The 23,946-nt window shown below is 53.1% G+C and overlaps 2 protein-coding genes across 4 annotated transcripts in view; both read right to left on the minus strand.

Annotated features, from left to right (window-relative positions):
- Positions 1-437: 437 nt before the first annotated feature.
- On the minus strand, positions 438-13,265 carry Shkbp1 (SH3KBP1 binding protein 1). The gene is made up of 18 exons (XM_004647982.2): positions 13,135-13,265; positions 12,855-12,908; positions 12,678-12,723; positions 12,513-12,586; positions 12,071-12,129; positions 11,727-11,807; positions 10,237-10,398; positions 10,064-10,154; positions 9,783-9,973; positions 9,038-9,153; positions 8,347-8,434; positions 8,126-8,242; positions 5,453-5,623; positions 3,467-3,622; positions 3,062-3,158; positions 1,295-1,473; positions 958-1,072; positions 438-854 (listed from the first exon to the last, which is right to left on the minus strand). The coding sequence occupies exons 1-18, from the start codon at positions 13,218-13,220 to the stop codon at positions 623-625; spliced, it is 2,115 nt and encodes a 704-aa protein (XP_004648039.1). The 5' UTR covers positions 13,221-13,265; the 3' UTR covers positions 438-622.
- A 336-nt stretch (positions 13,266-13,601) lies between these two features.
- The window catches only part of Sptbn4 (spectrin beta, non-erythrocytic 4), an 84,459-nt gene continuing 74,114 nt past the window's right edge, over positions 13,602-23,946 (minus strand). The window contains exons 26-35 of one of the 3 annotated variants that reach the window (XM_004647983.1): positions 22,913-23,157; positions 21,723-21,861; positions 21,547-21,631; positions 21,013-21,209; positions 19,571-20,232; positions 18,304-18,376; positions 17,505-17,797; positions 16,219-16,392; positions 16,027-16,069; positions 13,602-14,654 (exon numbers count right to left, since the gene is read on the minus strand). In XM_004647983.1, coding sequence (XP_004648040.1) covers positions 14,496-14,654; positions 16,027-16,069; positions 16,219-16,392; positions 17,505-17,797; positions 18,304-18,376; positions 19,571-20,232; positions 21,013-21,209; positions 21,547-21,631; positions 21,723-21,861; positions 22,913-23,157 — 2,070 coding nt within the window. In that variant the 3' untranslated portion in view covers positions 13,602-14,495. Of the gene's footprint in view, positions 14,655-16,026; positions 16,070-16,218; positions 16,393-17,504; positions 17,798-18,303; positions 18,377-19,570; positions 20,233-21,012; positions 21,210-21,546; positions 21,632-21,722; positions 21,862-22,668; positions 23,158-23,946 lie in introns of those variants that run through there. The other 2 variants (XM_004647984.3, XM_023708250.1) reach the window with 2 other exon arrangements.

The raw sequence follows: 23,946 nt of genomic DNA on the forward strand, positions 1-23,946 counted from the left end.
CCACTTAATTTAAGCCAGTGATGATGTTTGCTCAGAGAGAGAGAGAGACAGAGAGACAGAGACAGAGAGAGACAGAGACACAGAGAGAGACAGACACACAGAGACAGACACACAGACAGATAGACACACAGACATAGAGCCAGAGACACAGAGGAAGAGACAGAGACAAAGACATTGCTAAGGAGCTTTTGGGTGGTGAACACCTGACTGAAGATGATGCATCCAAGAAGACAGCAAGAGGTGGGAAGACACTCTTGAGTAGGTGTCTGAAGCCTGAACCCGGCCATAGCTGAAGCCACACTCTGAGCCAATAGATTCTCTTCTTCAATTAGACCAGGAGAGGCAGACAAATCTATAGTCAGGAAACTGGATGGGCCCTACATCTTCCCCAGCCCTTCCCCAGGGAATCCCCAAACTCACTGAGAATGTAAACAAGGTGATGGCAGTGAGAGTTTTATTGGAGAGGCTGGCCTTGGCTTCCAGAAAAGGGGTAAGATGGGGACCTAGTAACAATGACCACTCTAAGGAGGCCCTGGCCCTGAACCCAGGGCTTCACTAGGAAGCAGGGAGGCACCTGAGCCCACCAGGACTAGAGTATCCAAAGGCACCATGGCATCTGTGTTCAAAAGGAAGTTTCATTGAGCTTCTTCTTGGGAGGTGTAAGGGGAGCCCCAAGACCGGTGGAGGGCCGGGGGGCTGGAGTTGGTGGTCTTCGGGGCTCCGGCGTGCTCCGCACCAGCTCCTGGCAGCGCTCTACAAAGTTGCCTCCTCCACGGCGCCGGGCCTCCACCTGGGGGGGGCTGGGGCTCCCACGGTGGCCAGACAGGGAGGTGCTGCTAGAGGCTGAGTGGAGACTGAAGGGGTGGCGAGGGTCAGTGCTGGGCAGCGGGGGCCACGCTTCCCACAAGGCCACTTCCCTCCCGCCAAGGCCAGACTGGGAAGCAGGGCTGCAGCTACCTGGTGAGGGAGGCCCGGGGGGAGGGGCTGCGGAGAGAGCTCCGGGAGGAAGCCAGGGGGGCCAGCTCACACTGCTCCAGCTGTCCCATCAGCTCCTCCTCCGTCAGGCCACCTGCTGTGGGGTAAGAAAACAGGGTCAGGCCAAGACAGTGATGATGGGGTAAGGGACACAGGGCCACCATCCAATACCCAGGGTTGGAAAAGGTTAAAAGAGGCTAGGAAGGCAGGGCAAGGAGGAGCTGGAGGGCCAGGAAAGGGGTCAGAGAGCAAGGGCCTGGGAGGAGAGATCAGGCCCAAGTGGGTTCTGTGTGAGGCTGCGCCTGGGGCAGAGCAGTACCTGGGGCCTGGCCGAGGCCGTCCATTGCAGTGGTCAAGTCCCACATGGCCAGACTACCATTGGCCTGGCCGGTGAGCAGGTAGCGCCGGGGCCGTGAGCCCAGACGCCGGGAGCCCTCACACTCCAGCACTGTGAAGGCGGTCGTGGGCGAGCCGTCCACCGAGCGTACAGAACACACTCTGCCAGGGAGAGCGTCAGAAATTTGTCCTGTCAGTCCCAGGGCCCCTCCTGGTCCCTACCCGCTTCCTGGGCCATGGTCCCCACCACGGTGGCTTCAGCCTGCAGTACTGGGGATTGAACCCAGGGCCCTTACCTTGAGCTACATCCCCAGCCCTCTGACCCAAGATCTTGCTGTATCACCTAAATTTTCCAGGTTCGGCTCCAACCTCTAATCGGCCTGTCTTAGCCTCTCAGACTTTTGGGATTCCGAGTTTATGCCACCACATCAGGCTCAGCTTCAGTTCTTGACCCTCCAATGAGCTCTCCACCCTACCTTTCTCTTCACTGATGGCTGTGGGCCTGTGGATGTCTCGCCTCTGTCCCTTCCTGCAGGTCCTAGCCAGGGTCTCCTCCACCCCCATCAGCTGCCTGGCATCTCTCCCAAGGCGCCTCTGCCCAGGGCTCCTGGTTTCTTGTCAGACTCCTACTCATCCCCACTATGGCCCCACCTGCTCTCTGGGTGCCTGGCCTCATGACTGCCACAGCCCTGCTCTTGTCTTCTTCAGCTCCAGGGTGCACACACTCCTGGCCTGAGAGCCCGTGTGACCCTTTCTGGTCTTCCTCCCTTCCTTCCACCTATTCCTTCTTAGCCTCCTGGTCCCCACTCAGACTCTCCTGTTCAAGATCATCCTTCCAGGGGCTGGTGAGATGGCTCAGTGGTCTAAAGCACCTACTTAGAACAAGCTTAGCAAAGCACAGGGACCGCGGTTCAATCCCCCAGCACCACATGCCAGCCCGCCCCGCCCCCTGGTGGGCTGAGCTGGCCACACACACACACACACACACACACACACACACACACACACACACAAATAAATAAAAATTAAAAAAAAAAAATCATCCTTCCAGCTGTGGCACACCTGCTATACTGCAGCACTTGGAGGCAGGATTGCGAGTTTGAACCCAGCCTGGGAAACTTAGTCAATTAGCAAGACCCTGTTTCAGAATAAAAAGTAAGTAAGGGCTGGTACTATAGTTCAGTGTAGAGGTCCTGGGCTTACTTCAGGAATAAGGAAGGAAAGAGCAAAGAAAGAATGAAAGCAAGAAAGGAAAGCAAGCAAGCAAGGGAAAAGGAAAGGAAAGAAAGGGAAACGAAAGGGAAAGGAAAAGAGGGAAAAAAAAAGGGACAGATCTACTTCTTAGGCCTCTGCCCAGACTGCACAAGCAGTGCTCTGGGCTGCCATGGCTTCCTGTGCCCACCTGGCCTGACCTCTGCCAGTGCCTCACCACCCCATCACTGACTCCCCTCCTGTACCACCCCATCACTGACTCCCCTCCTGCACCTGCCATCTTGCCCCAACTATACTGGGCTCTGTCCTGGGTCCTGCACAGACACTGAGGTCTCCCCAGTGTCACTCCTTCCATACCTGTCACATGCTTAATCCCTGCAGCCCCCAAACTCACCAGGCCTGTTTGACCTCTCAATCTCCGCTGCTTCACAGCTCCTTGGCTGATGACATCCCCCAAACCCCTTTCTGGCCTCCATAACCCAGCAGGAACCCTGCCTGCTCTCCGGCCACCCTCTTGGTTAGGCGGAACAGTCCTCACCGCTGGCCAGTGGATGAGAGGCGCACGAAGAGCTGGCTGGCACTTGGCACCACCTTTTGAACAAACACCTGCTGGTCGTCCCGCTCACCATAGGGGCCTGGCCAGGGAGGGGAAAGTCAAGGCTGGCTGGGGTCCTGCGCCAGTGCCGAAGCCTTCCCCCATGCAGGGGGAAGCTGGAGTCCTAGGGTCAGTGGGGTAGGGTGCTTGTCCATGGAGCAAGGGCACTGGGCTGAGGGACTCAGCAGGGTCACTGGGGATGGCAGTGTGCATAGGGTTAGCTGGGAGCAAAGGAAGGCCAACAGGGGTCAGCAAGTAATGGGGTAGCAGCCTTCAGGGCCAGCTCTGAGGGTCAGCTGGGCCCACGGGGTCAGGTAGGGCAGGGGGAGGGGCCGGGGTGACAGGCACCAATGTCATTGCCAGCACTGCAGCCACCATGCCCATCCGCAGACTCCAGCGCCAGGATCTTGAAGGAGGCAAGCGGGGTGGAGCCCGGCTGGGTGGAAATCATGCCCCGGAAGCGAGTCACAGACCACGTCCGCACATGGTTGTTGTCGGCACAGACTGAGGAGCACAGGGACCCAGAGAGGTCAGCTCTGCTGTGGCCGCGATGCTGCCAGACTTCCCAGCCCCAGACGATCCCTTTCGGAGCTGTCAGGTCCTGGTCCCCTCTACTCTTCCCTCACAGAAATTCTTTCTCCCCCAGGCTTCTGCATGGTCAGAAATGCTGCCTGCTCTGTTTGCAGTGGCCCAAGAGCTGGGCTCGCGCTACACTGCCCACCACCCAACCCTGACCCCCTTCTCACGTTCTGTCCTGTCCTCGTGGTGTCTACATTCACAGGGGACCTGTGAGCACTTGAGCCAGATCCCACCCCCAGCTCCTGCCCATCGCCTCTGTCCTCACCTCTGCCTGTCACTCACCCTGCTGCACGCGTGGGCGCTTCTCGGATATGACACGCCCACCTCTCTGCCCCTACTTGATGCTGCTCCCTGCCTTTCTGCACTGCCGCACCCCACACTTCTGTTCAAACATCCTCCCGAACACAGACCTTCCTGAACCACCCTTCTCCAGGAGCCCAGTCATTCTTATTTATTTTTTTTCCCAGTCATTCTTATGAAAGAAATGCACAAGCTATCAGGATAAAAATGGTGCTGCTTATGCCAACCCTCACAACAGGGCACCAAACAAGAAAAGCCAAGAGATTGTGAAGGAAAGTTTTTTGTTGTTGTTTTTGTTTTTATGTAGGTAGGGGATTGATTCTAGGGTTTTCACACTGAGCTATATCCCCAGCGCCACCCCCCCCTTTTTTTTTTTTTTTTTTTTTTTTGCAGGACCAGGGACAGAACTTGGGACCTTGCATTTGCCAGGCAGGAGCTTATGCCACTGAGCTATTGACCCAGCTGTAGCCCTTCCTTTTTTATTGTTATCTTTTTTGAGAGAGGGTCAGCTGGGCAAAGTGGCACATATATGTAACCCCAACATTTGGGAGGCTGAGGCAAGAGGATCACTGTGAGTTCAAGGCTAGCCTGGATCACATGTGAGACCCTGTCTCAAAAAACAAAACAGTCCTATACACACACACACACACACACACACACACACCCCAAACAGAAACAAGACAGGCTGGCCTCAAACTCTTTTCTCCCTCCTGCCTCAGCCTCCCAAGGTGCTGGGATTATGGGAGTGCACCATGTACCACTCCTGAAGGTCTCACACAGGACGGAAGGAACCACATATGCACAAAGGCCAGTGTGACCTTACACAACGACTTGTCCAGCTGTGGCCTGAACCTTCTGTTGTTATTTACCATTGTGGGCCACAGAGTTTGGTTTCAAAATATCTGATGTAATCTTCCATATTTGCCTTTCAAAACTTCCTCTTGCCTCAAACTTACTAAATAGGCCCGTAGTTTACTATAACAACACTCTGCTGCTCAGAAATAAGTGTCAAGATTCTTTGGAACCCTGACATGGTGGTGCATGCTTGCAACCCCAACACTGGGGAGGGTGAGACAGGAAGATCGCTGCAAGCTTGAGGCCAGCCTGCATGACAAACTGAGGCCAGACTCAACTGCATGGCGAGACCCTGTCTCCAAAAACAAGAAATAAAAACAAAATACGCAAAGTTAGCTCTGGGGAAGCAGGGACTTGGCTTGTCATGCGCATCACTGTATGCCCTGAGCCTGCCCACAGTAGGTACTCAATAAATGCTTGTTCACTCGATGAGTTCTTCCCCTGACCCCCTGCAAATGCACTCTTACTGGTGTGCTCCCATCTGAAAGCAACCCCCCTCTGGTCAGTTCCCTTCCTAGGCAGTGTCCCTCCCTCTCTAGTGGGACTCCTCCCCTTCTGGCCCCACGCCCCCCCTGAGCCACATCTCACAGTGAGACCCACCCGAGATGAGGTGCTTCTCTGACAGCATGATCTTGGTGACAGGACTGCGGTGCACAGTGAAGGTCTGGAAGAGCTGGGGCCCCGAGCCCACTGTTTCAGGGTGCTGTACGATGACCCTCACGCCCCCGGAGCTGGTGCCATAGGCAATCTCGATCCAGTTCCCGCTGTCACCTGGTAAGAAGCAGAGGATGAAGAGAGGGTCTGTGTAGCAAAGCGACAGAATCCAGGACAGAGAGAGACAGACACAGAGCAGGGCCAGAGCCAGAAAGCTGGCGGACAAAGACGAGGACAAGCTTGGGGGAGAGGTGGAAACAGAGGAACAGAGAGAGCCTGAGCCAGGGAGCACTGAGCTGATTAGCGAAGGGAGACAGAGAAACAGTCCCAGCCAGCCAAGAACTGAATGATGGAGACAGAGAGACCGGACAGATGGGACTGGAGTCAGAAAAGCATAGAAAGAGACACAAAAATACAGCAGGAAAGGCGAATGCAACCCAGGTGGTGTAGGCATTCCCAACCTGGCCAACTTTCCACTTTGCAACTCTCAGAAACTTAATGGGCCATTTTAAGGAATGTGGGGAGGTTATTGTGGTTTCAACTTTTATTTTTATTTTTGTACTAAGGATTGAATCCAAGGCCTTTCCACTGAGCTGTATCTCAGCCTATTTATTTACTTACTTACCTATTATTTAGTGGTAGTGGGGACTGAATCTGGGGCCTTCACTCTGTGCTATAGCCCATCGCCAAGTCTTTTAATTTTCTTTTTTTTGCAGAACCGGGGATTGAACTCAGGCCCTTGCACTTGCCAGGGAAGTGCTTATTCCACTGAGCCATCTCCCCGGCCCCCAATTTCTTGAGGAAGGGTATTGCTTTGTTGCTGTTTTTTTTTGTTGTTGTTGTTGTTTTGTTTTTGTTTTTGTTTTCTTAAGACAAGGTCTCACTAGGCAGCTCAGGCTGACCTTGAGCTCACTTTGTAGCCCAGGCTGGTCTCAAACTATCAATGATCCTCCCTTAGCTGCTGGTATTGCTAAATTGACCAGGCTGGACTCAGGTAGGCAGGCAGTCCTCCTGCCTCAACCTCCAAGAATGCTGGCATAACAAGCTGGTGCCACCATGTCTAGCAACTTTCAACATATTTTGTAGCAGTCACAAGCAATGGATGAGGGTAATACCTAGTAACAAAGACAGAAAGTAAATTTAGGGCAGGAAGGAGAAGAGGACAACTGAGCCATATATACCAGATTGCTATATATATATATATCATATATATATAGCAATATATATATCATATATATATATCATATATATATATAAAGTGTATTTTATTCTTTGTTTCTGAGAGAGGGTCTCCCTACATAGTTTAGGGTAGGTTCAAACTCATAACAACACTCCTGCCTCAGTCTCCTAAGTGTTGGGATTACAAGTATGGGCCACCACACCTACCATATATAGCAGTGTCTACAGAATTTCAAAGACATGTCCACACCCCCCTATTTTGTGTGGGCAGATACAAAAAGACAAGAAAATGTTAATAAGTGCTGGTGTCGTAGCGCATGCTTGTAATCTCAGCACTGAGGAGACTGAGGCAGGAGGATCACCTCGAGTTTGAGGCAGCCTAAACTGCATAGCAAAACCTTGTCTCAAAAAATTCCAAAATATGGGCCGGGGAGATGGCTCAGTAGAATAAGCGGCTTGCCTGGCAAGCTCAAGATCCTGAGTTCAATCCTGGGTTCTGCCAAAAAGAAAAAAAAAAGAAAAAAAATCCATTAAAAAAAAAGGTAAACCTGGTAAGATAGTGGCATGTGGGAGAGATAGAGATTTGAGGTAGAAAGGGATAGAGAGGAGCCAGGGTGATAGCTCAGTGGAATAAGCACTTGCCTGGCAAGTGCAAGGACCTGAGTTCAATCCCTGGTTCTGCAAAAAAAAAAGGGATAGAGACATGAAATAGGAGGCCTTCTGTAAGAAAAAAGTACCCATGTGCCATGAAGTTGGATTTCTTGGTTTTGTTTTGTTTCGTGGTACTGGGAATCAAACTCAGGACCTTGCATTTGCCAGGCAGGCACTGTGCTGCTGAGCTATCTCCCTGGTCCTGGGTGTATTATTAATTTATTCCTGCTAGGAAAAATCAAGCTGTAACCCCTGCTTTTCACCATATGTAAAAGTCAACTTGAGGAGTTTTTTGGGTTTTGTGATTTCCAGGTGCCCTAAGGGCAGGTCTGGTGCAGCCTCTGGAGCTGGGCATCGGACTGCCCTACTATGTGCCTGACTGAATTTGCCCAAGCAACGCTTTAAACAACTGAACTAACTGGCAAAGCCCCTAAAAGTCAACTCGAGAAAGGAGAACTCTGTGTGAAAGATGAGGCAAAGGCTTATAAAACACAGAGGAAAACCTCTGCAACCTGGAGGAGGTAAAGAGAGCTAACCGCAGAAAGCATTAAACACACACTGCACAGCTCCATTTCCATGGGGTGCCCACAATGGGCAAATCCACAGTGGCCACTCTCAGCCTGGCACCAAGAACAGGGCTAAATAAATATTGTTGAATGACTGAATGAGAATTCAATCTGTCCTTCCTCTTGATCTGTCCTGTGACATGCCATATGTGCAAGGACACAGCTATAGACTGGGGCCGGAGCGGCTGGTGACAGCAAGGGCAGGAGCTGGGTCAGAGCTTACTGGTCTTGGGGGTGAGGTAGACACTGAGGGCAGTGACTCCGTCCTCTGCTGGGTCCCGGTAGAGTTCACTGACCAGGAGGTCATTGTCCTTCATCCGAAGAGGGAACTTCTGCACATCTGGTGAGCAAAATGGTATGTTCCAGGTGCCTGGCCTGCCCCCTCTCCTGTGGCGGGGTGGTTCTGTCCAAGCTGCCCTCCCCTCCCCAGCAGCTCCTGCTCACCCACATAGTAGATGGAGCCACTGCTGCATCCCAGGAGGAGGAAGGAGCCTGCTGCGTCATAGCTGGTGATGGGCTGTACCTCTTGGACCTGGGCGTGCAGGACGACAGTGGCTGAGGGCGCCTGCAGCCTCTGCATACCATTGCTCCTTCCAGCAATCCTGGCCTGCCTGGTCCCAGCGGCCCTAGGTCTGGTCTACCTGTCCTCCTCCTCCGCTGGCTCCCTGTGTCTCCCTCATGTCTCTTGCTTTTGGTGGTCCCTGAGTGTCTCTCGGCCTTCACTCCTCTCTCTACTTGTGAGTCAGTCGCCATTCATTCATTCACCCACTGGTCTTTCAGTCCCTTTGTTCTAACTTTGTGCTTCTGTTTATTTTCTCCTCCTTCCATCTTCTGTTTCTTTTCTTTCTTCTCTGCCTCCCCCCCAAACACAATACTTTAGGTTTTTTTTGGGGGGGGTTCTTTTTTTTTTTAATGTTTTGGATACAGCCCTGGGTGGATGGAGAGTAACAGATGTCTGCGTGTCTCTCTGTACTTCTGCCTCCTACCTCATCTCTTTCCCTGGGACCCAGGGAATTATCTCCTCTCCCTTTGAGAACCACCCATTCCCCGGTCAGCTCCATGGCCCCTCCTCCAGGAAAGCCTCCCGCTGCTAGCTCTGGGCCACTGGAAGAGGTCAGTGGCCCAGAGCTCTGACCTGCCAGTGCTTGGTGACTGCATTCCACACCCCGATGCGCCCAGTGTGACTTGTGGCAATGAGCTGGTTTCCCACGAAGAACAAGGCCTCCACAGGCACCCCCAGGTGGAAGACTCCTGCAGGGATAAGGAGGGCTTGCTCAGGATTCCACTTTGGCACCGGGACAGTGGCAGCAGGAACTCTAAGGGCCAGAGGATTTAGTTGATCCATGGAATCCTGACACAGTTGAGGATTCCAGCAGGAATTATAGGTATTTCCGGGCAAGAGGGGAGCTCTGAAGAACGTGGAATCTAACATGGTTTAAGATTCCAACAAGGAAAAACCCTGTAGTGACGGAGGACTCTGATGAGGATCCTAAATCCTAAGAGGCCCTGGCAGGGGGCACTGCAGAAGATCTAACAGGACAGGTGATTCTCAGTGGGGCGAGAACTGGCTATGGGTAGATTTTCCCAAAAACCAAAGGAATTCTGAAAGGCATGAAGCATTTTAATGGGGTCATGAGATCTAATGGGAAGGAGAATTGTTACACACTTGGTTATTTTATGGGGTAGGTTGTTAATTTCGGTTTTTGGTGAGATAAGGTCTCATTATGTAGTCCAGGCCACTAGTGAACTCAAATTCTTAATCCTCCTGCCTGAGCCTTCTAAGTGCTGGGACACACACAGGCGTGGTCACTACATCCAGTTCTGTGGTGGGTTCGTTTAACAGGCAGCAGAATTCCAAGGGCAAAGACCTAGGGCCATACCTATCTCGGAGCCACCGCCTTCCAGTTGCAGAGCCCACAGCAAGATCTCACTACCAGTGGCTGCGGCCACCATCTTGTCATGCTCGCCCAAAGCCCCGCCAGGCACCCTGGCTGTGAGAGCCAGGCGCTCAATGGGCCAGTCCAGGCGGGGGCTGGAAAATACCAGCTGCCAGCCACAGGCCTCCTTCAGCCTGGAGAACAGAGAGGATACCATCAGCCTTCACCTCAAGCCCTTCCCACGCCCAGGGCTCAGAACCCCCAACTCCCCACTCTCTGAGCACCTATAGCAGACAAGAAAGTGGGTATAGGCCACAGCGATCCAGTTGTTGTGTCCACACACTAGGCGCACCATGCCTGCCTCTTCCGGTTGCCCTTCGGGGAGAGCATGGATTGGAGTGAAGGTCACAGGAACCCCATACAGGTTGCCCTGACCTCCCAGATGCCTGAAATTTACCTGAGGGTGAGGGGGGGACTTTCTCGTCCAGCATTCGGCCCAGCAGCCCTGCATTGCCCAGGTTGGGGGGCATCGTGTTGCTTCGCCGAACGGTGGCCAGGCGTCCCCCTAGCTGCTGGGAGCCTACCAGGCTGTGCCGGTTTCGCCGCTTCACTGGGAACACTGAAATCAGGCAGGGAGGAGCAGCGATAACTGTCGGGCAGTAAGCATTTCAACTACGACAGCTACAAAATTCCCACATGAGGAGCAGTCTCTTGGTAAAGATTTTAGGTAGAGTTGGGACATAACATTCAATGAGTCACACAGCAAGTTACTCCCGTCCTGCAGTTCTTGAGTCCATCACAGAGCAAGGCTCGGTTTGGTGCAGCTGGGATATCAATGCTGCCTTAATATTTGCTAATCTTTCCTAGAAAATGGAAGGTTACTCTTGGCAGGCAAGAGTCCTAATAATAACATTGATATTTAAGTTTTACTTTCATGTTTCATTTGTATTTATGGTAGAGGCAGTGGTACAAGCTCCTATTTATGATGGTTTCCCCTGCAAAACTGAGGATTGAACTCAGAACCTTTGCACTGAGCTGCACCTCTTGCCATTATTATTACTATTATTATTATTATTATTATTATTATTTTATTTTTTTTTTTATGGTACCAGGGATTGAACTCAGGACCCTGCACTTGCCAGGCAGGCACTTATTCTACCGAGCTATCTCCCTGGCCCTTGCCCTTATTTTTTATGAGATAGGATCTCACTAAGTCCTAAATTGTCCAGCAAGGCTTGAACTTGTGATCCTGTTGCTTCAGTCTCCCAGAGATGGTGTGTATTGCCATACCCAGCAGATGATTTTTGTTTTTTGCAGAACCGGGGATTGAACTCAGGCCCTTGTACTGCCAGGGAAGTGCTTATTCTGCTGAGCTATCTCCCCGGCCCCTGCCAGCAGATGATTTTTAAGGTAGGATAAACTAAGAAAAATAATAGGACAGCCCTTTATATGTGGCAGACTTCATGGAGCAGTAGACAATGACGGGAGCTAGGGAAATAAAGTCATACACTAGATTACTATGCTCCTTCTTCCAATCAGCAAAGTCCAGTGGACTGCAGTTCCCAGTAACCTCTGAGGCATATTTCCCATAGTAGGCTGATCCAAGGTCTCATGGGAATTGTAGTAAATAACTTGCTGTTAATACTATTCCCCTGTATGCAAAAAAAACCCATTTCTTCCAAAGCCTCCTCACAAGAAAATCAAGCCTGGACTACAGTTCCCATGGGGCTCTAGCTTATGTATCAGAACACCAAGTAGAACCAGTTGGCCCACTGCCTTACAGAAAATTCTGTTTTCTGCTTCGTTTCCAAGTATTTGCTCTGATATAGAACTACAATTTCCGCTATGTCTCAGGGCTCATAGCACAGGTACCTAAGAGCTGCTGCCTTATAGGAAATGTAGTTTTGAGCCTACCCCTTCTCCCCTCCATCCATCAGGAATGCCCACCTGGTGGGGGTAGGTAACCATTGAAGAGGACATTGCCACAAGAAGATCGATCTAGCTCCTCCAGCAGCTGCAGGCGACGAACTGCAATGGAAGGACTCAAAGTTGGGACTTGAGAGGATGCTAAGACAAAAGCTTTTGCCATTCCATCTTTTTCTTCACAAAACATCACCACTACCCTCAGAGCCAGGGGCAAATCCAGTACTCTTAGCTCTAACCCAACCCTCTCTCAGAACTGGAAGGAAAAGAGCACAAAGCTCTTGGAAGGTTCAGTAGGGGACTGGTTTTCTACCCAGTGAGGATGTTTACTGCTTCCTCCTGACACCCCCCCCCACATACACACTTACCCAAGGGAGTGAGTCCATAGAACTGGGCTTCATGAAGGAGGCTGGAACCATGGACACCCCTAAAAAGAATAACTGATTAGGGGCCTGGGTCTCCAGCCTGGTACAGAGCAGATAAGTCTAAGTAGGAAGTTTTACAGCAGCAGAGAGAATTTTGAGAGGTAGCTACCTTTAGGAGAGAATACTAAGAAACAATGATATGAACAGTTAAAGTTCGTGTGTGTGTGTGTGTGTGTGTGTGTGTGTGTGACTTCTAAGGACAAATAATTTAACAAGATCAAGATTCTGAGTAACTCTAATGGAATGAATCTTTTTTTTTTTTTTAAAGTTTTACATATATATTTATTATTATTTCTTTCCTGTGGAGACATTTTGGAATGAATCTTAAGGATACTCTCAGAGAGAGAAGACGTGAGAGACGCTCCTTTATCCACTCCATACCAACCTGTGGTCCAACTCCTTGGTGCGCAGGAAGTTGAGGATGGGGGCGAAGATGGTGGGGTCCCTGTCGATGAAGATCTGCAGGAAACAGCAGAAAGAAGATGGTAACTGAGTGGAAGGCTTGTCCCTCCTCCTAATAGCCACCCCATTCAGCTCTTGCCCTACTCACTGCTCCGGTCTCATCTTTCAGGGTTGAGATGCGTCCACTCAGCAGACTAAGAAAGGGGAAACATCAGGTGTCAGAGGCCTTGCCAGGAGGTGGGTAGCTGGTGGAAATTAGGCTTTCCTGTGCCCTCTGCTCTCACCCCGCATCCCCCCACTCCCGCCCCAAACCAAGCCGGATCACCTAGAGAAGAAGGAGTCTGGGATCCAGGTGAGAGTCTGGCGAGAGGTACTGAATCTGGGTGGGTACGGTAAGTGAATGCAAAAAATGGACAGAGTGAAAAACGCGGCCCCATCCCTAAGATCCTGGTTGTTTTCCCCACCTCCAGCATTTTTCCAGCCTCCGCACCCCCACCTGGGGGCGGAGCAACCCTTGATGGACAGGGATTTCTCCAGGAGAGGCGGGCGCTCCGACTCCACTTCCCGCCCCTTAGTGCAAAGCCTGAAGAACCTCTCCCACTCACCTTTTGCCTCCCACATTCAGATGGATCACTTCTCCCGGAGGACCCCGACCCGGGACCCCCTCGGCTACACTTGCAGCCGCAGCCATGGCCCCCGGGAGAGCCGGCCGGCCGGCCCGCACCCACTTCCGGGTGTGTACTCAGACCCACCCCCATAGTGTCTTCATTGGGCCGGAGACTCAAGAAGTCACCGAGGATTGGACAAAGCATTAGCTTGTCAAAGTTGAATTCTCCGCCTACTTAAAGGGATCCGCCTTTCCGGGCAGCATCTTCTGGGAATTTTAATAACTTCCCTATCCGTCCAGAAGTCCCATTTTAGGTAGGGTTCTCAGATGATTCGTCGAGGTGCAGGTTGATAGATCCCGAAATTAGGGCACACCCTAAGGTACACCTAGACGTTCTCCGAAGCTATCGATGCCCCCTAGCCCGTTCAGGAGGCGCAGCCCATGAAATGCTAACAAATCAGCATAGACCGTCAAAGCCAAGGGGTTTATTTTAAGTACATACAGTGTGCGCCCGCCACACCGCCCCACACTCCCAGGCCCCAGCGGCTTCTCCTGGCGGCCATGGGACTGTCCACGACCCGCTTCCTCCACTCTCTAGGGAGGTGCTCCAGCCAGAAGCATGCAGGGGTGCAAGGGAGGGCTTCCCCTCACCCCTCCCCTCAAGAAGTGGCATTTACATTGAGGGAGGAGGTAAGAGGAAGGCAGTTCTGAACTTTGACGCCCCTCCCATTAAAAGCCTTCGCGCGGATGCGGGGCAGGAAAGGGGGAAGTCTACCTTTTGCAAAAATAAACTAAGTCAGGAATTAACCACATGGCTCCGAAGTGATGGAGTGCAGAGGCTAGGGCCCCTCCCCCATCCAGACAGAGTTCAAGGCAGCATTGGAAGTGAGGTAAAGGCGGGGAGGGAGTGTCCCCTCCCCACCCCCTAGCACCCTGGATGGTCCAGGGGACCTCACCAGCGCCCCCGTGCCCATCCTTAGGGCGGAGAGGAGGGCCAGGAATTAACGCCCCCACCACCCCAGCTTCTTGGGACAGGATCTGCCCATGGGGCAGGGGCCTTGGCTCAACTGGTCCCCTGCCTGCCCCCACTAAGCTCAATTATTGCATAAAAATAATGGAGCCCCAGCACCTGGGGTGGGGGTGGCGAGGGGGAAGGGGCCGAGATATGGCTATAGGGGCAGCAATCTCCCCATCACTGGTTGGGATGCAGGAGAAGTCCCCTCCTTTCTGGTGCCCGTCGTGGTGAGTCGGCAGCGTTGGAACTAGGGGCTCTGGCCCTTGCAGAAGAAAAAGTGTCTTTGTGCCCGCAGTGCAGAGAGAAGGGGCAGGGAGACTCGCCAGGCCATGGACTTAGGGGAGTCACTTCCGGCGCCCACTGGCCCTGCGCTCCCCTCCCTCACGCTTGGGGTTGCCTTCATCTGTGGACGAGGTGGTGGGTAGTGTCTGTCCCCAGCGGGCAATCTCTGCGTGTTCTGCCACCGAGGCAGCCACTGCCTCCAGCCAACCATTCATCTCCTCCTGGAAAAGGAAACAGTGTATGGAGTCTGGAATAATAGATGAAAAGTGGAGTCAGACCATCCTCTCTGAACTTGAGTTTTCTACTCTGGTGAGATAACAATGATAGAAGGTAGCGCTTAGTTGTAGCAGGCTCTGTTCTAAGGGGTGGAGTGCTGTTCTAAGCACTTTTTGTGGATTAACCTATACAACAGGATACAATAGGGTTATATATAAATCCCCATACAGATAAGTAACACGGGTGGACACCTACCAAGCACTAACATTTATGAAGACCTATGCTCTACATATATCAATGTATGTCTCACAAAAACTCTATTAATTTTTTTTTTTTTTTTTGCCAGGTGTGGTGGTGGTGGTACATGCCTATAATCCCAGTAGAGGATGAGGCAGGAGGATCTATGTGAATTGAAGGCCAGCCTGGGCTACAAAGTGAGCCCAAGGCAGGCCTGAACTACATAGGGCCTGAACTCAAAAAGACACAGAATAAAACAAAAACCATTTTTGGGAGGTGCTGGAGACTGAACTCAGGGCCTTCACACTGAGCTATATCCTCACCTCTTATTTTAAAATTTTGAGACAGGGTCTCCTTAAGTCATAAAATTGCCAGGTTGGATTTGAACTTGCAATCCTCTGTCTTAGCTCCCAGAGCTGGAATTACAGGAATGGGCCACCATCCCTGGCTTCCATGTTATAGAGCAGTATAAGGAGACAGGAAGAGAATAAGGCCTTCTTAGCTTTTTGTGAAGACTGAGGTTACCAGTGTCACTTATTACTCTCAATTCCTGCTGAACCAACCTTCCTGTCTTCTCCCTAGCCTCACAGCCCAGTCCTGAGGCCCATTCACATTCCTATTTGCTTCCACCTCTCCCCACAAGTCTGCTGAGTCCAGCCCAGCACTCTCCACTGGGCTCCTGTCCTGGCAGCATCCTGGTCAGCCCTTCACCCATCTTCCCATACCTGGTAGCCAAAGAAATCTTTATTTTATTTTTTTTTTAATTTTTTTTTAATGTGTGTGTGTGTGTGGCCAGCTCAGCCCACCAGGGGGTGGGGCTGGCTGGCATGTGGTGCTGGGGGATTGAACCGCGGTCCCTGTGCTTTGCTAAGCTTGCTCCAAGTAGGTACTTTAGACCACTGAGCCATCTCACCAGCCCCCCAAAGAAATCTTTATTAAGGAACACTCAAACCTCCTATGGCTCCCTTGTCCCCTTAGGACAAAACCCAAATCCCTCCCAAAGCCTATTATACCCTGAGAAATCCAGCCCCTGGGAATTTTCTGGGACTTAGTCTGGGTACTATTTTCCATAGTCCAGTCACTCTGGGCCAAGCCAGGTCATTTTGAGGTCCACAGGGGCATGGAAGGACCAAATCTCACCTCATCTTTAGCCTGCAGCAAAAACTCACTGCCATCCTGGGTCCTACAGAAGGGAACATGGGATTAGAGGGGTCCCAAAGCACCCAGTCCCCACCCCCACCCCCTGCCAAATGTTCTCCAAGGCAACCAAGGGTCCCCACTGGAGCCTGGAATTGGGCCTCAGTCCCTCCCTCCTGCCCATCAGGGGCTCACTGGAGCTTGAAGACATGTTTTTTCTTCTTGTAGTCACTAGCCACCTCGCTTGTGGCCTTGTGCAAGCTGAGCAGTGGCTCCCCACCATGGGTGCCCCCGGATGCTGGGCCTTTGGCATCCTTGTAGAAGCCCAGCTCCCCTTTGCTGAGCACGCAGTACAGGCTCACCCAGGACCTGGGGGGAGGAAATGGGGCTCAAGGCAGAGCTGCAGCACACTGCCGCGGTACTCTCTGACATCCATGGTGTAAGTGTGCTGCATGTGCTTGCCTTCGGGCCTCTGCCCTAGCTCACTGGGCCATATGCCAGGGAGCTCTTCCTTAGGGGTGTTCCTGAGCTGAGAGGAATGTCGAAGGCTCACAGTCCCATGTCTTTGCCCAGGATGGCCCCTGATGGGCCTACCCTTTCTTATCCTCTCCTATACTGAAGTCCTGAAGACAAAACTTCAACTGCCTCCTCCATAAGCCTTTGTTCCTCTTCATCCTTTCTACTCCTTCATCTCCGCCCCCCCACCACCACCTTTCACTGAGCTCCTTCATGGAAGATCTGTTTAGAATGACTAATTTCTGTCTCCCCATCTAACTAAACCCCAAATCCAAGAAGTCCCAAAGGAGCTAAATGGTTCATCAAGTGCTCCTCTTCGTTTCCACCTTGGCCAGGGACAACAGAGAAAGTCACCACCCACATCCATCAGTAAAGCCTGCATCCTGCCCTGTGCCCCTGTCTTGTGTTTAGGCCTCACTCCACTCCCTGGGCAATGCTATCTTTCTTGGCCCCAACTGTGCCCAACTGGACAAAAATGTCCTGGTCAACTAGAAACTGGTTTAAGAAGAAACAAAAAATCCCGGCTAGATCCTGATTTGGAAACCTCTTTGAGACCCTCCCCTCCATTCTACACACCTCTCAGAATTTGGGCTCCACCCCTTTTCCCACCCCTTCCCCAATTTGAAACTTTTAAGCTTAGCCTCCTCTTCATTGGTTAGAGGATGTCTCCAGGCTCCAAAGACCACTGAAATCCTCCAGACTCAACTTCTCCCCTAACTTGTGCCTTACTGAGTTCCAGCTTAATTAACTTTCTCCTCGTAGTCCTGCTTGCAAACAAGGGCCGCCCACTCAAGCTATACAACCTGCTAACATTAGGCCCCGCCCCACCCTCCTTGTCCCCGCCCTCCCCTCCTCTGGACGGTTGGAAATCCTGTAGTTGAGCCCCACCCTCCCTGGCCCAACTATTCACTACTGAACACCCTAAGTTTGGTCTCTGCCTTCCACGGCCCCGCCCATGCACTCACCGGTTGGACGACTTGCGGTTGGCGTCGAGCTCACGCTTGCGCAGCAAGAAGCCCTCATGCTGCACTGTGTGAGTGGGTGGGGGCGGAGGGGCAGGGGCGGAGCCTCCCTGGGCGGGGGCGGAGCGCGACCGCCGGCTTCCCCCGCCTTCACCACCTTCTCTTGGCCGCGGCCGCCTACGCGGCTTGGGTCTGTCCCGCGCCCTCGGCCGATCAGGCCGTGGTGTCCGCTCCGGTGGCTCAAGGCCATTGGGCAGACGGCCAGGGGGGAGCTCACGAGGCTGAGGCAGCGACGGCTGTGTGAGGGAGGGGAAAGAAGGGTGCTGTCCACGTGAGGGCGTAGGGGCCATCTGTCTGGGGGAGCCCATGGATTTGGGGTCCCACAGGTCTGCAGGACCATGTCTTGGAGGTGAGGATGGGAGGAGCTCAGGACTCTTGGGAGAGAATCTGTCAGGACTCGGTTTGGAATCTTGGTCTCCAAGGTGGAAGGAAGAGACTAGAATCTATGGAGATAGGTCCAAGGAATTCCCATAGGAAGAATCTGGGGCTACCTTCTGTGTGTACATGGCTATCATCTACATGGACATTTTCACTCCCACTGGGCCAGAGACATATGCAGGAAGAATTTAAGAATCTATATGTGTGGGGGCAGTCCTTTAGGTGGTAGCCTCATCTTTGTAAAGGAGAAATTTTCAGGTCCCAGATTAAGGGAGTAGACCCAGCCATAGGCACTGTTTTCTGAGATCCTGACTTGCTCTGACAGGGGGTCTCCATACCCCCACCCATTCCGTGTTCAACTTACCACACCAGCAGGGAGCCCTGGGCCCGCCTCTTTCTCCTGCAGCTGCTCCACAATGTCAGCCAGGGTGGCCTTCCTGGGGCAAGGGGGACAGAAAGATCCAGTGGAACTGGAATGCCTTTGCCCAGGGCCCTGCCTGTCTGGAGGAGTGTCCTCCATCTTTAATTGTGAACCATGAGGCCTCTGTCCACTTCTCCATTGTCACACACAGATCTGACACTTGTACACCTTGGGTGCTCCAGACACTGCTGCTGAATGGAGGACAAAACCTCTACCCACCTTTTTTTTCCTTTTCTTTGTCCTGAGGAGGAACCCAGTGCCTTCCCACTGAGCTGCATCCCCAGCCCTTCATATTTTTTTTGAGATAAATTTTCACCCAGTCACTAAATTGCTCACTGGGCACAAATGTGAAATCCTCCTGCCTTAGCCTCCCAAATTGTTGGGATTGCAGGCATGAGCCACACACCTGGCTCCTCACTTTCTGAGTCTCCCAGTAGCAAAAAGCAGAAGGCAAACTGGCACCTTCAAACCTTTGAATACACCACTGCCCTTTAAAACAACCACTCCCTAGGCTGCCAAGTCCCTGGACTTCCCTACCCTGATCCTGGTCATTCTGGGTCTTCACTGTCCATGGAACGTCTATTTAAGTGTCTGGGCTGTGGGCCTCCTGAAGGGAGGCCTAGGACTCATGTGGTCAGTACCCTCCCTAGCACAAGCCAGGCAGCGTGGGCACTCAGCAGATGCTCACGGGGTAGGAAACTTCAAAAGGGCCAAGAAGCCACTGTCTTCTGTCCTTTCTGGGGGCAGAGCTAGTTGGACTGACTGCACACCCGGCTCTGGTTAAGGCTGGTTTCAGAATGCCTGGGCGCTGTTCTAGTTTATCTGAGCCACACTGGAGGTAACAACAGCCCCACTCCATGAGGCCAAAACAAATGATCCTCTACCCAATTAAGGAGGTGCTATTTCCACCAGAAGCCCAGGGGAGAAAATGTGTTGCAAAGCAGATAAAATCCCTGCGCCAGATCCTGCCCCCACCCCAATTCAGTGCGGGCCTCTGTTCTCACAGGCTGAGAACTTGTGCTTGAAGGTGCCCTGACTTTTCGGCCAGGAAGAGCTGACCTTGGGGAACACTGGCACAGCTACCTTGGGTCTCAGTTTACACCTCTCGAAAATGGGTACCACCACACTAGCCCTGTCACTGGGCCTGCACCCCTCTAGAAGCGCTCGTTTTCCCCTCCCTCCTTCCCTCCCTGCTCCCACTTGGCCTCACCCCTTAATCAGGTCCCCTCTGGCCGGCGTCTCCTGCTCGCTGGACTCCTGCCGTTCCAACCGCCGTTCCCGCCGCTCCCGCCGCCGCTCCATCTGTTCGTAGCGGCCCAGCGTGAGACTGTGCGCCGCCTCGTGCTCCGCCGACTCCTGGCGCTCCGGCCGCCGCCTCCGTGCAGCTTCCTCGGGTTGATCTGCCGACTCCTGGCGCTCTGGCCGCCGCCTCCGGGGCAGCTCCTCCGCGCGATCAGCTGACTCCTGGCGCTCCGGCCGAAGCCTGGTCTGCTCCGCCGCCGCCGCCGCCGCCGCCGCCGCCGCCGGGGTCCCGGGGGTCTCTGTCGCGTTCTCCGGTGCAGCCGGAGGGGCCACCGGGACAGCCGGCGGGGTCACCGGCTCCGACCTGCCCGGGATCTCGGGCAGCCGGTCAATGCGCGGCTGCAGGCGCTCGGGTTTGAGCTCCTGGCGCACGTACCCCACCCGGGTCCGCACCTCGGCCGACAGTGTGTCCGAGGCCCGGCGGGCCAGGGGCTCCAAGCCCCTCTCATATCCCCCTGGCCGCAGCAGGGGCGCTGCCTTGGCTGCCAGTTCCGTGGGGTCCCCGAAGAACTTGCGCCCCAGCAGGGGGGTGGGTGGCTGCTTGCTCTGTTCCGCCTTGAGTTTCTCAATCTGGGAACCAAAAGACCTGGGTCAGATTTTTTTTTGTCTTTTTTTTTGTCTTTTTTTGAGACAGGGTTTCACTACGCAGCTCAGGCTGGCCTTGAGTTTACTTTGTAGCCCAGGCTGGTCTCGAACTCACCATGATCCTCCTGCCTCAGCCTCCAGAGTGCTGGGATCACAGCCCTGCAGCGCTGTGCTCAGCTTCCCGGGTCAGATTGGAGGGGTGGGGTTAGGGACCCGGCTGGGCAGGCACTCTGGTTTCTGCTTCCCAGCTCAATGTACTGGTTCCTTAAAGTCTTTTGAAGTGGCCTGGTTGTTCAATTGAGCCTTTGCCCTACTGCACACTATACCAAGAACAGGAATTCCTACTAACGTCTATTGCTTTTGTAAAAATGAACTAAACCGAGCCTTCTGTAGGGAGTGTGACCTCTCCTTCTCCCTTCCTAGTGTTCTCCAGAACCAGGACAGCAGGATTTTTTTCTTTTTTTCTCAGAAAGCTCTCTTCATTTCATTCTTCAAGGCTCACTTGAGACTCCCTGAAGCCAGGACGAATGTGTCTGGACTCCGACAGCCTCCTGTGCCCCATTTGCCCCTGCAGTCCCCGTCCCTCTGTTCTTCCCTAGCATGTTCCCACCCTCTCTGGACCGTCACTGGTGACAGGTCTATCCCAGCTCCCACTGCAAGCCCAAATCAGGTGCACATCTGCACCATGTCCAGGTGTGCCTGGCCTACACAGGGTTGCGTGTGGGGGCTGTGGGATGCCTAGAGCCCCGAATCTGGGATGCTGACCGTGGTCAGGCGCCGCAGGGAGCTAAACCTCTCTTCCCAGGCTGCAGCTGCTTTTCGGAAGGCCTCGTGTCGTCGAATAAGCTGCTCCACCTCATCCACACTGCTGCCCAGCTCCCGGCTCTGCAGGAGCGGCTCCTGGGCTGTCAGCCAGGCATCAGCCACCACGGCCTCCTGGGCAAACTGGTGCACCTCCAGCACTAGGGGAGAGGCACACAGGGTCAGGGTGCCAGGAGCACCTGGGGGCCCTGCCTGTCATCTCTGGTCTTCCACACTCCTCTGGCTTTCTCTGTCCCAGCCCTGACCTCTCTGAACCCTGCAGGAGTGACAGGACCTGGGGCTATCTCTGACGGTACCAGTTTCTCACTGAGGTGTCTCCCATATGGGTTCAAGGGCAAGGCAGCCCCTGCCCACCCTCCTAGGCTCTTGTGTTTGCTTTTGAGGACGCATGGGTAGTGTGCAAAACACGCTCATGTAATCCTCAGGGCTGGAGCATGTCCCTAGGGCCCCAAGCAACATGTCCAAGCCCACACTCACTCTGCTGCAGCCACTCCCAATGGCGGTCCCACTTGTCCGACACTTCCTCCTTCCTCGTTGCCAACTTGTCCAGCTGTGCCTGGATCTGCGTGTGGTGGGTAAGTGGGAGGGGCATTAGGAAGAGCTCCTACCCAGTGTGCTTAGGGGGAAGAGGAGACCCCTGCTCCCCTCCCCACCTCATCAGCCATGGCGCTCTTGTTGAGCAGCAGAGAGCGTCCCAGCTCCTGGCAGGCAGTCAGCTCAGGCACCCGCGCCTCCAGCTCGGTCTTCAGGCCCTGGTGGTAGTTCATGAGCACCTCCACTGACGACACGTCCCTGCAGGGGATGGGCGGTAGGCAGCCATCTGAGCCACAGGCAGCCACCCTTGGCCCTCCCTTGACGCATGGCTCCCACGAGCCCAGATTCTGCAGGCTGATGTACCAGAGAGTCTCAGGACATCTGCCTCCTATGGTCAAGTTCTAAGGGCCCAAGGGTCTTTAATAATTCATTAATTCCCATATGCCCAGGTACCACGATTTGATCCTTTTAGTCTAAGTTAGAATCCTAGGAGGATTTTTTTTTTTCCCTAGGAGGATTTTGAGGCCCAACTTTCTAACTACCTGTAGTTACGTATCTAGACAATGATTCTAACCTCAAAAGTTTGTGCTGTAGACACATGTGGCTACTGAGCACCTGAAATGTGGTTGGTTTGAAAGACATGTTTTAAGTTTCAGGTGACCATGAGACTTTAGTGTGCAAGAGAATGTAATTTCAGTTTTCTTGTTTGATTGTTTTTTTGACACAGGGTCTTAATATGTAGTTCAGACTGGTCTTGAACTCACTATGTAGCCAAGGGTGGCCTCAAACATTGAGTGATCCTTCTGCCTCAGTCTCCAGAGTGCTGGGATTACAATCATGTGCCACCATGCCCAGCAATTATTTCAATACTGACTATATATTGAAATCACAGTGTCTTGGTTGTGTTGGGTTAAATAAAAGATGTTGCTAGAATTCATTTTCACTGGCTTATTTTTAATGTGTTTACAAGAAAAATTTTAATTATATATGTAGCTCACATCTGTGGTTTAAATTATAACTATCAGACAGTGCTGGACTAAACCATATGACCAAAACAAATTCCACGGGGCATTGTAAGCACCTAGGAAGCACAGAAGACAGGAGGCTGCCCCATGTTCTGAGCCCCCAGTGCCAGGCCTGAAGGATGTCTTAACACATGGAAGCATCTAGAACAATGGTACACACAGAAAGCTGCTGCGCAGGGATGACTATTGTGATCTTCTATAGGAAGGGGATAGTTGGTGAGCCAGAGGCAACGGGGGGAGGCTGCCAGAGGCTGCTACGAATGCCGGAGTAGGGTGGGAGGCACCTGGGCTTGTCGGCTGCCCCAATCTGGCCTGCGATGCCGTCCATCCAGGAGAGCAGGTCTCGGGCCTGGCTGTGGAAGCGCAGGGCGTCGGCCGTGGAGCTGACGTGCAGGCGGGCATCCTCGCAGGCTGCCAGCAGCTCCTTCCAGCCCTGCAGCACCTCCTGCTCCCGGCTGGCGATGGCCTCAGCGTGCTCACCAGCATACACGGTCCGCAGCTGGGCCGCCCCCTCCTGCAGCTGCCGGACCTGAGGGGCATGGCAGATCGGGCACTGCCCTCCACTAGGCCCAAGCTCCACCCCTGCCGCATCTGCTCGCTGAGTGCAGAGCTTCAAGATGGCAGGAGCCCACCCCTACAAGCCCACCACCCTGCTTCCTCCATACTCATTGCCTGAGTTCCCTTGAACTTACTGCTCCTTGCCTTCTGGTAAATGCACTACCACATTTCTTTCATGTCTACTCTTTGATTCTTTTCTTAATTTTCACTTTTAGCATTAAGGATTGAACCTGGGGCCTTGCACATGCTAGGGAGGTGCTCAAGCACTGAGCTATATCCCCACCCCTTTTGGTTTTCTTTACTGACAGGGTTTTGTTACGTTGCCCAGACTGGCCTTAAAACTGTGATTCTCCTGCCTCAGTCTCCCAAGCAGCCGGGATTACAGGCAGGTGCCATTGTACCTGGCTGCCAGATTCTTCTTTGCCTTAGCTGCATTCTAACTTCCTTTAGCTCCACCACTAGATCTGCCTGCCTGAGCCTCCCGAGCGCTGGGATCGCAGGCATGCACCACCATGCTCACCTTCTACGTTCTGTCTACAGGTTTTACTGTTCGAGTGCTGCTGGTTCTTTCAGCCCAAGTATTTGATTTCTTTCAGAGTGGCCCTCTTCCTATTCCTATCAGATCTACTGCTTATTTGCTATCAGTCTCTCAGCCTGACTCCTAGCAGTCAGCTGTGTGATTCATAAAAATAATCATCTGGGGGCCAGGGAGATGGCTCAATGGAATAAGCACTTGCCTGGCAAGTGCAGGGGCCTGAGT

Source organism: Octodon degus, unplaced genomic scaffold, assembly GCF_000260255.1.
Source record: "Octodon degus isolate 3935 unplaced genomic scaffold, OctDeg1.0 scaffold00344, whole genome shotgun sequence".
Classification (NCBI taxonomy): Eukaryota; Metazoa; Chordata; class Mammalia; order Rodentia; family Octodontidae; genus Octodon; species Octodon degus.

Excerpts from the sequence above, each read along its gene's own strand:
- Shkbp1 (XM_004647982.2), bottom strand. The coding sequence starts at position 13,220 with ATGGCTGCGGCTGCAAGTGTAGCCGAGGGGGTCCCGGGTCGGGGTCCT. Across the intron at positions 10,399-11,726 it reads TGGTTACCTACCCCCACCAG|TGTTCCCAGTGAAGCGGCGA; the intron begins GTGGGCATTCCT and ends GCCTGATTTCAG. Across the intron at positions 5,624-8,125 it reads CTACCTCACCCCCAAGACCA|GTGACAGCGGGAACTGGATC; the intron begins GTAAGCTCTGAC and ends GCTTCTTACCAG.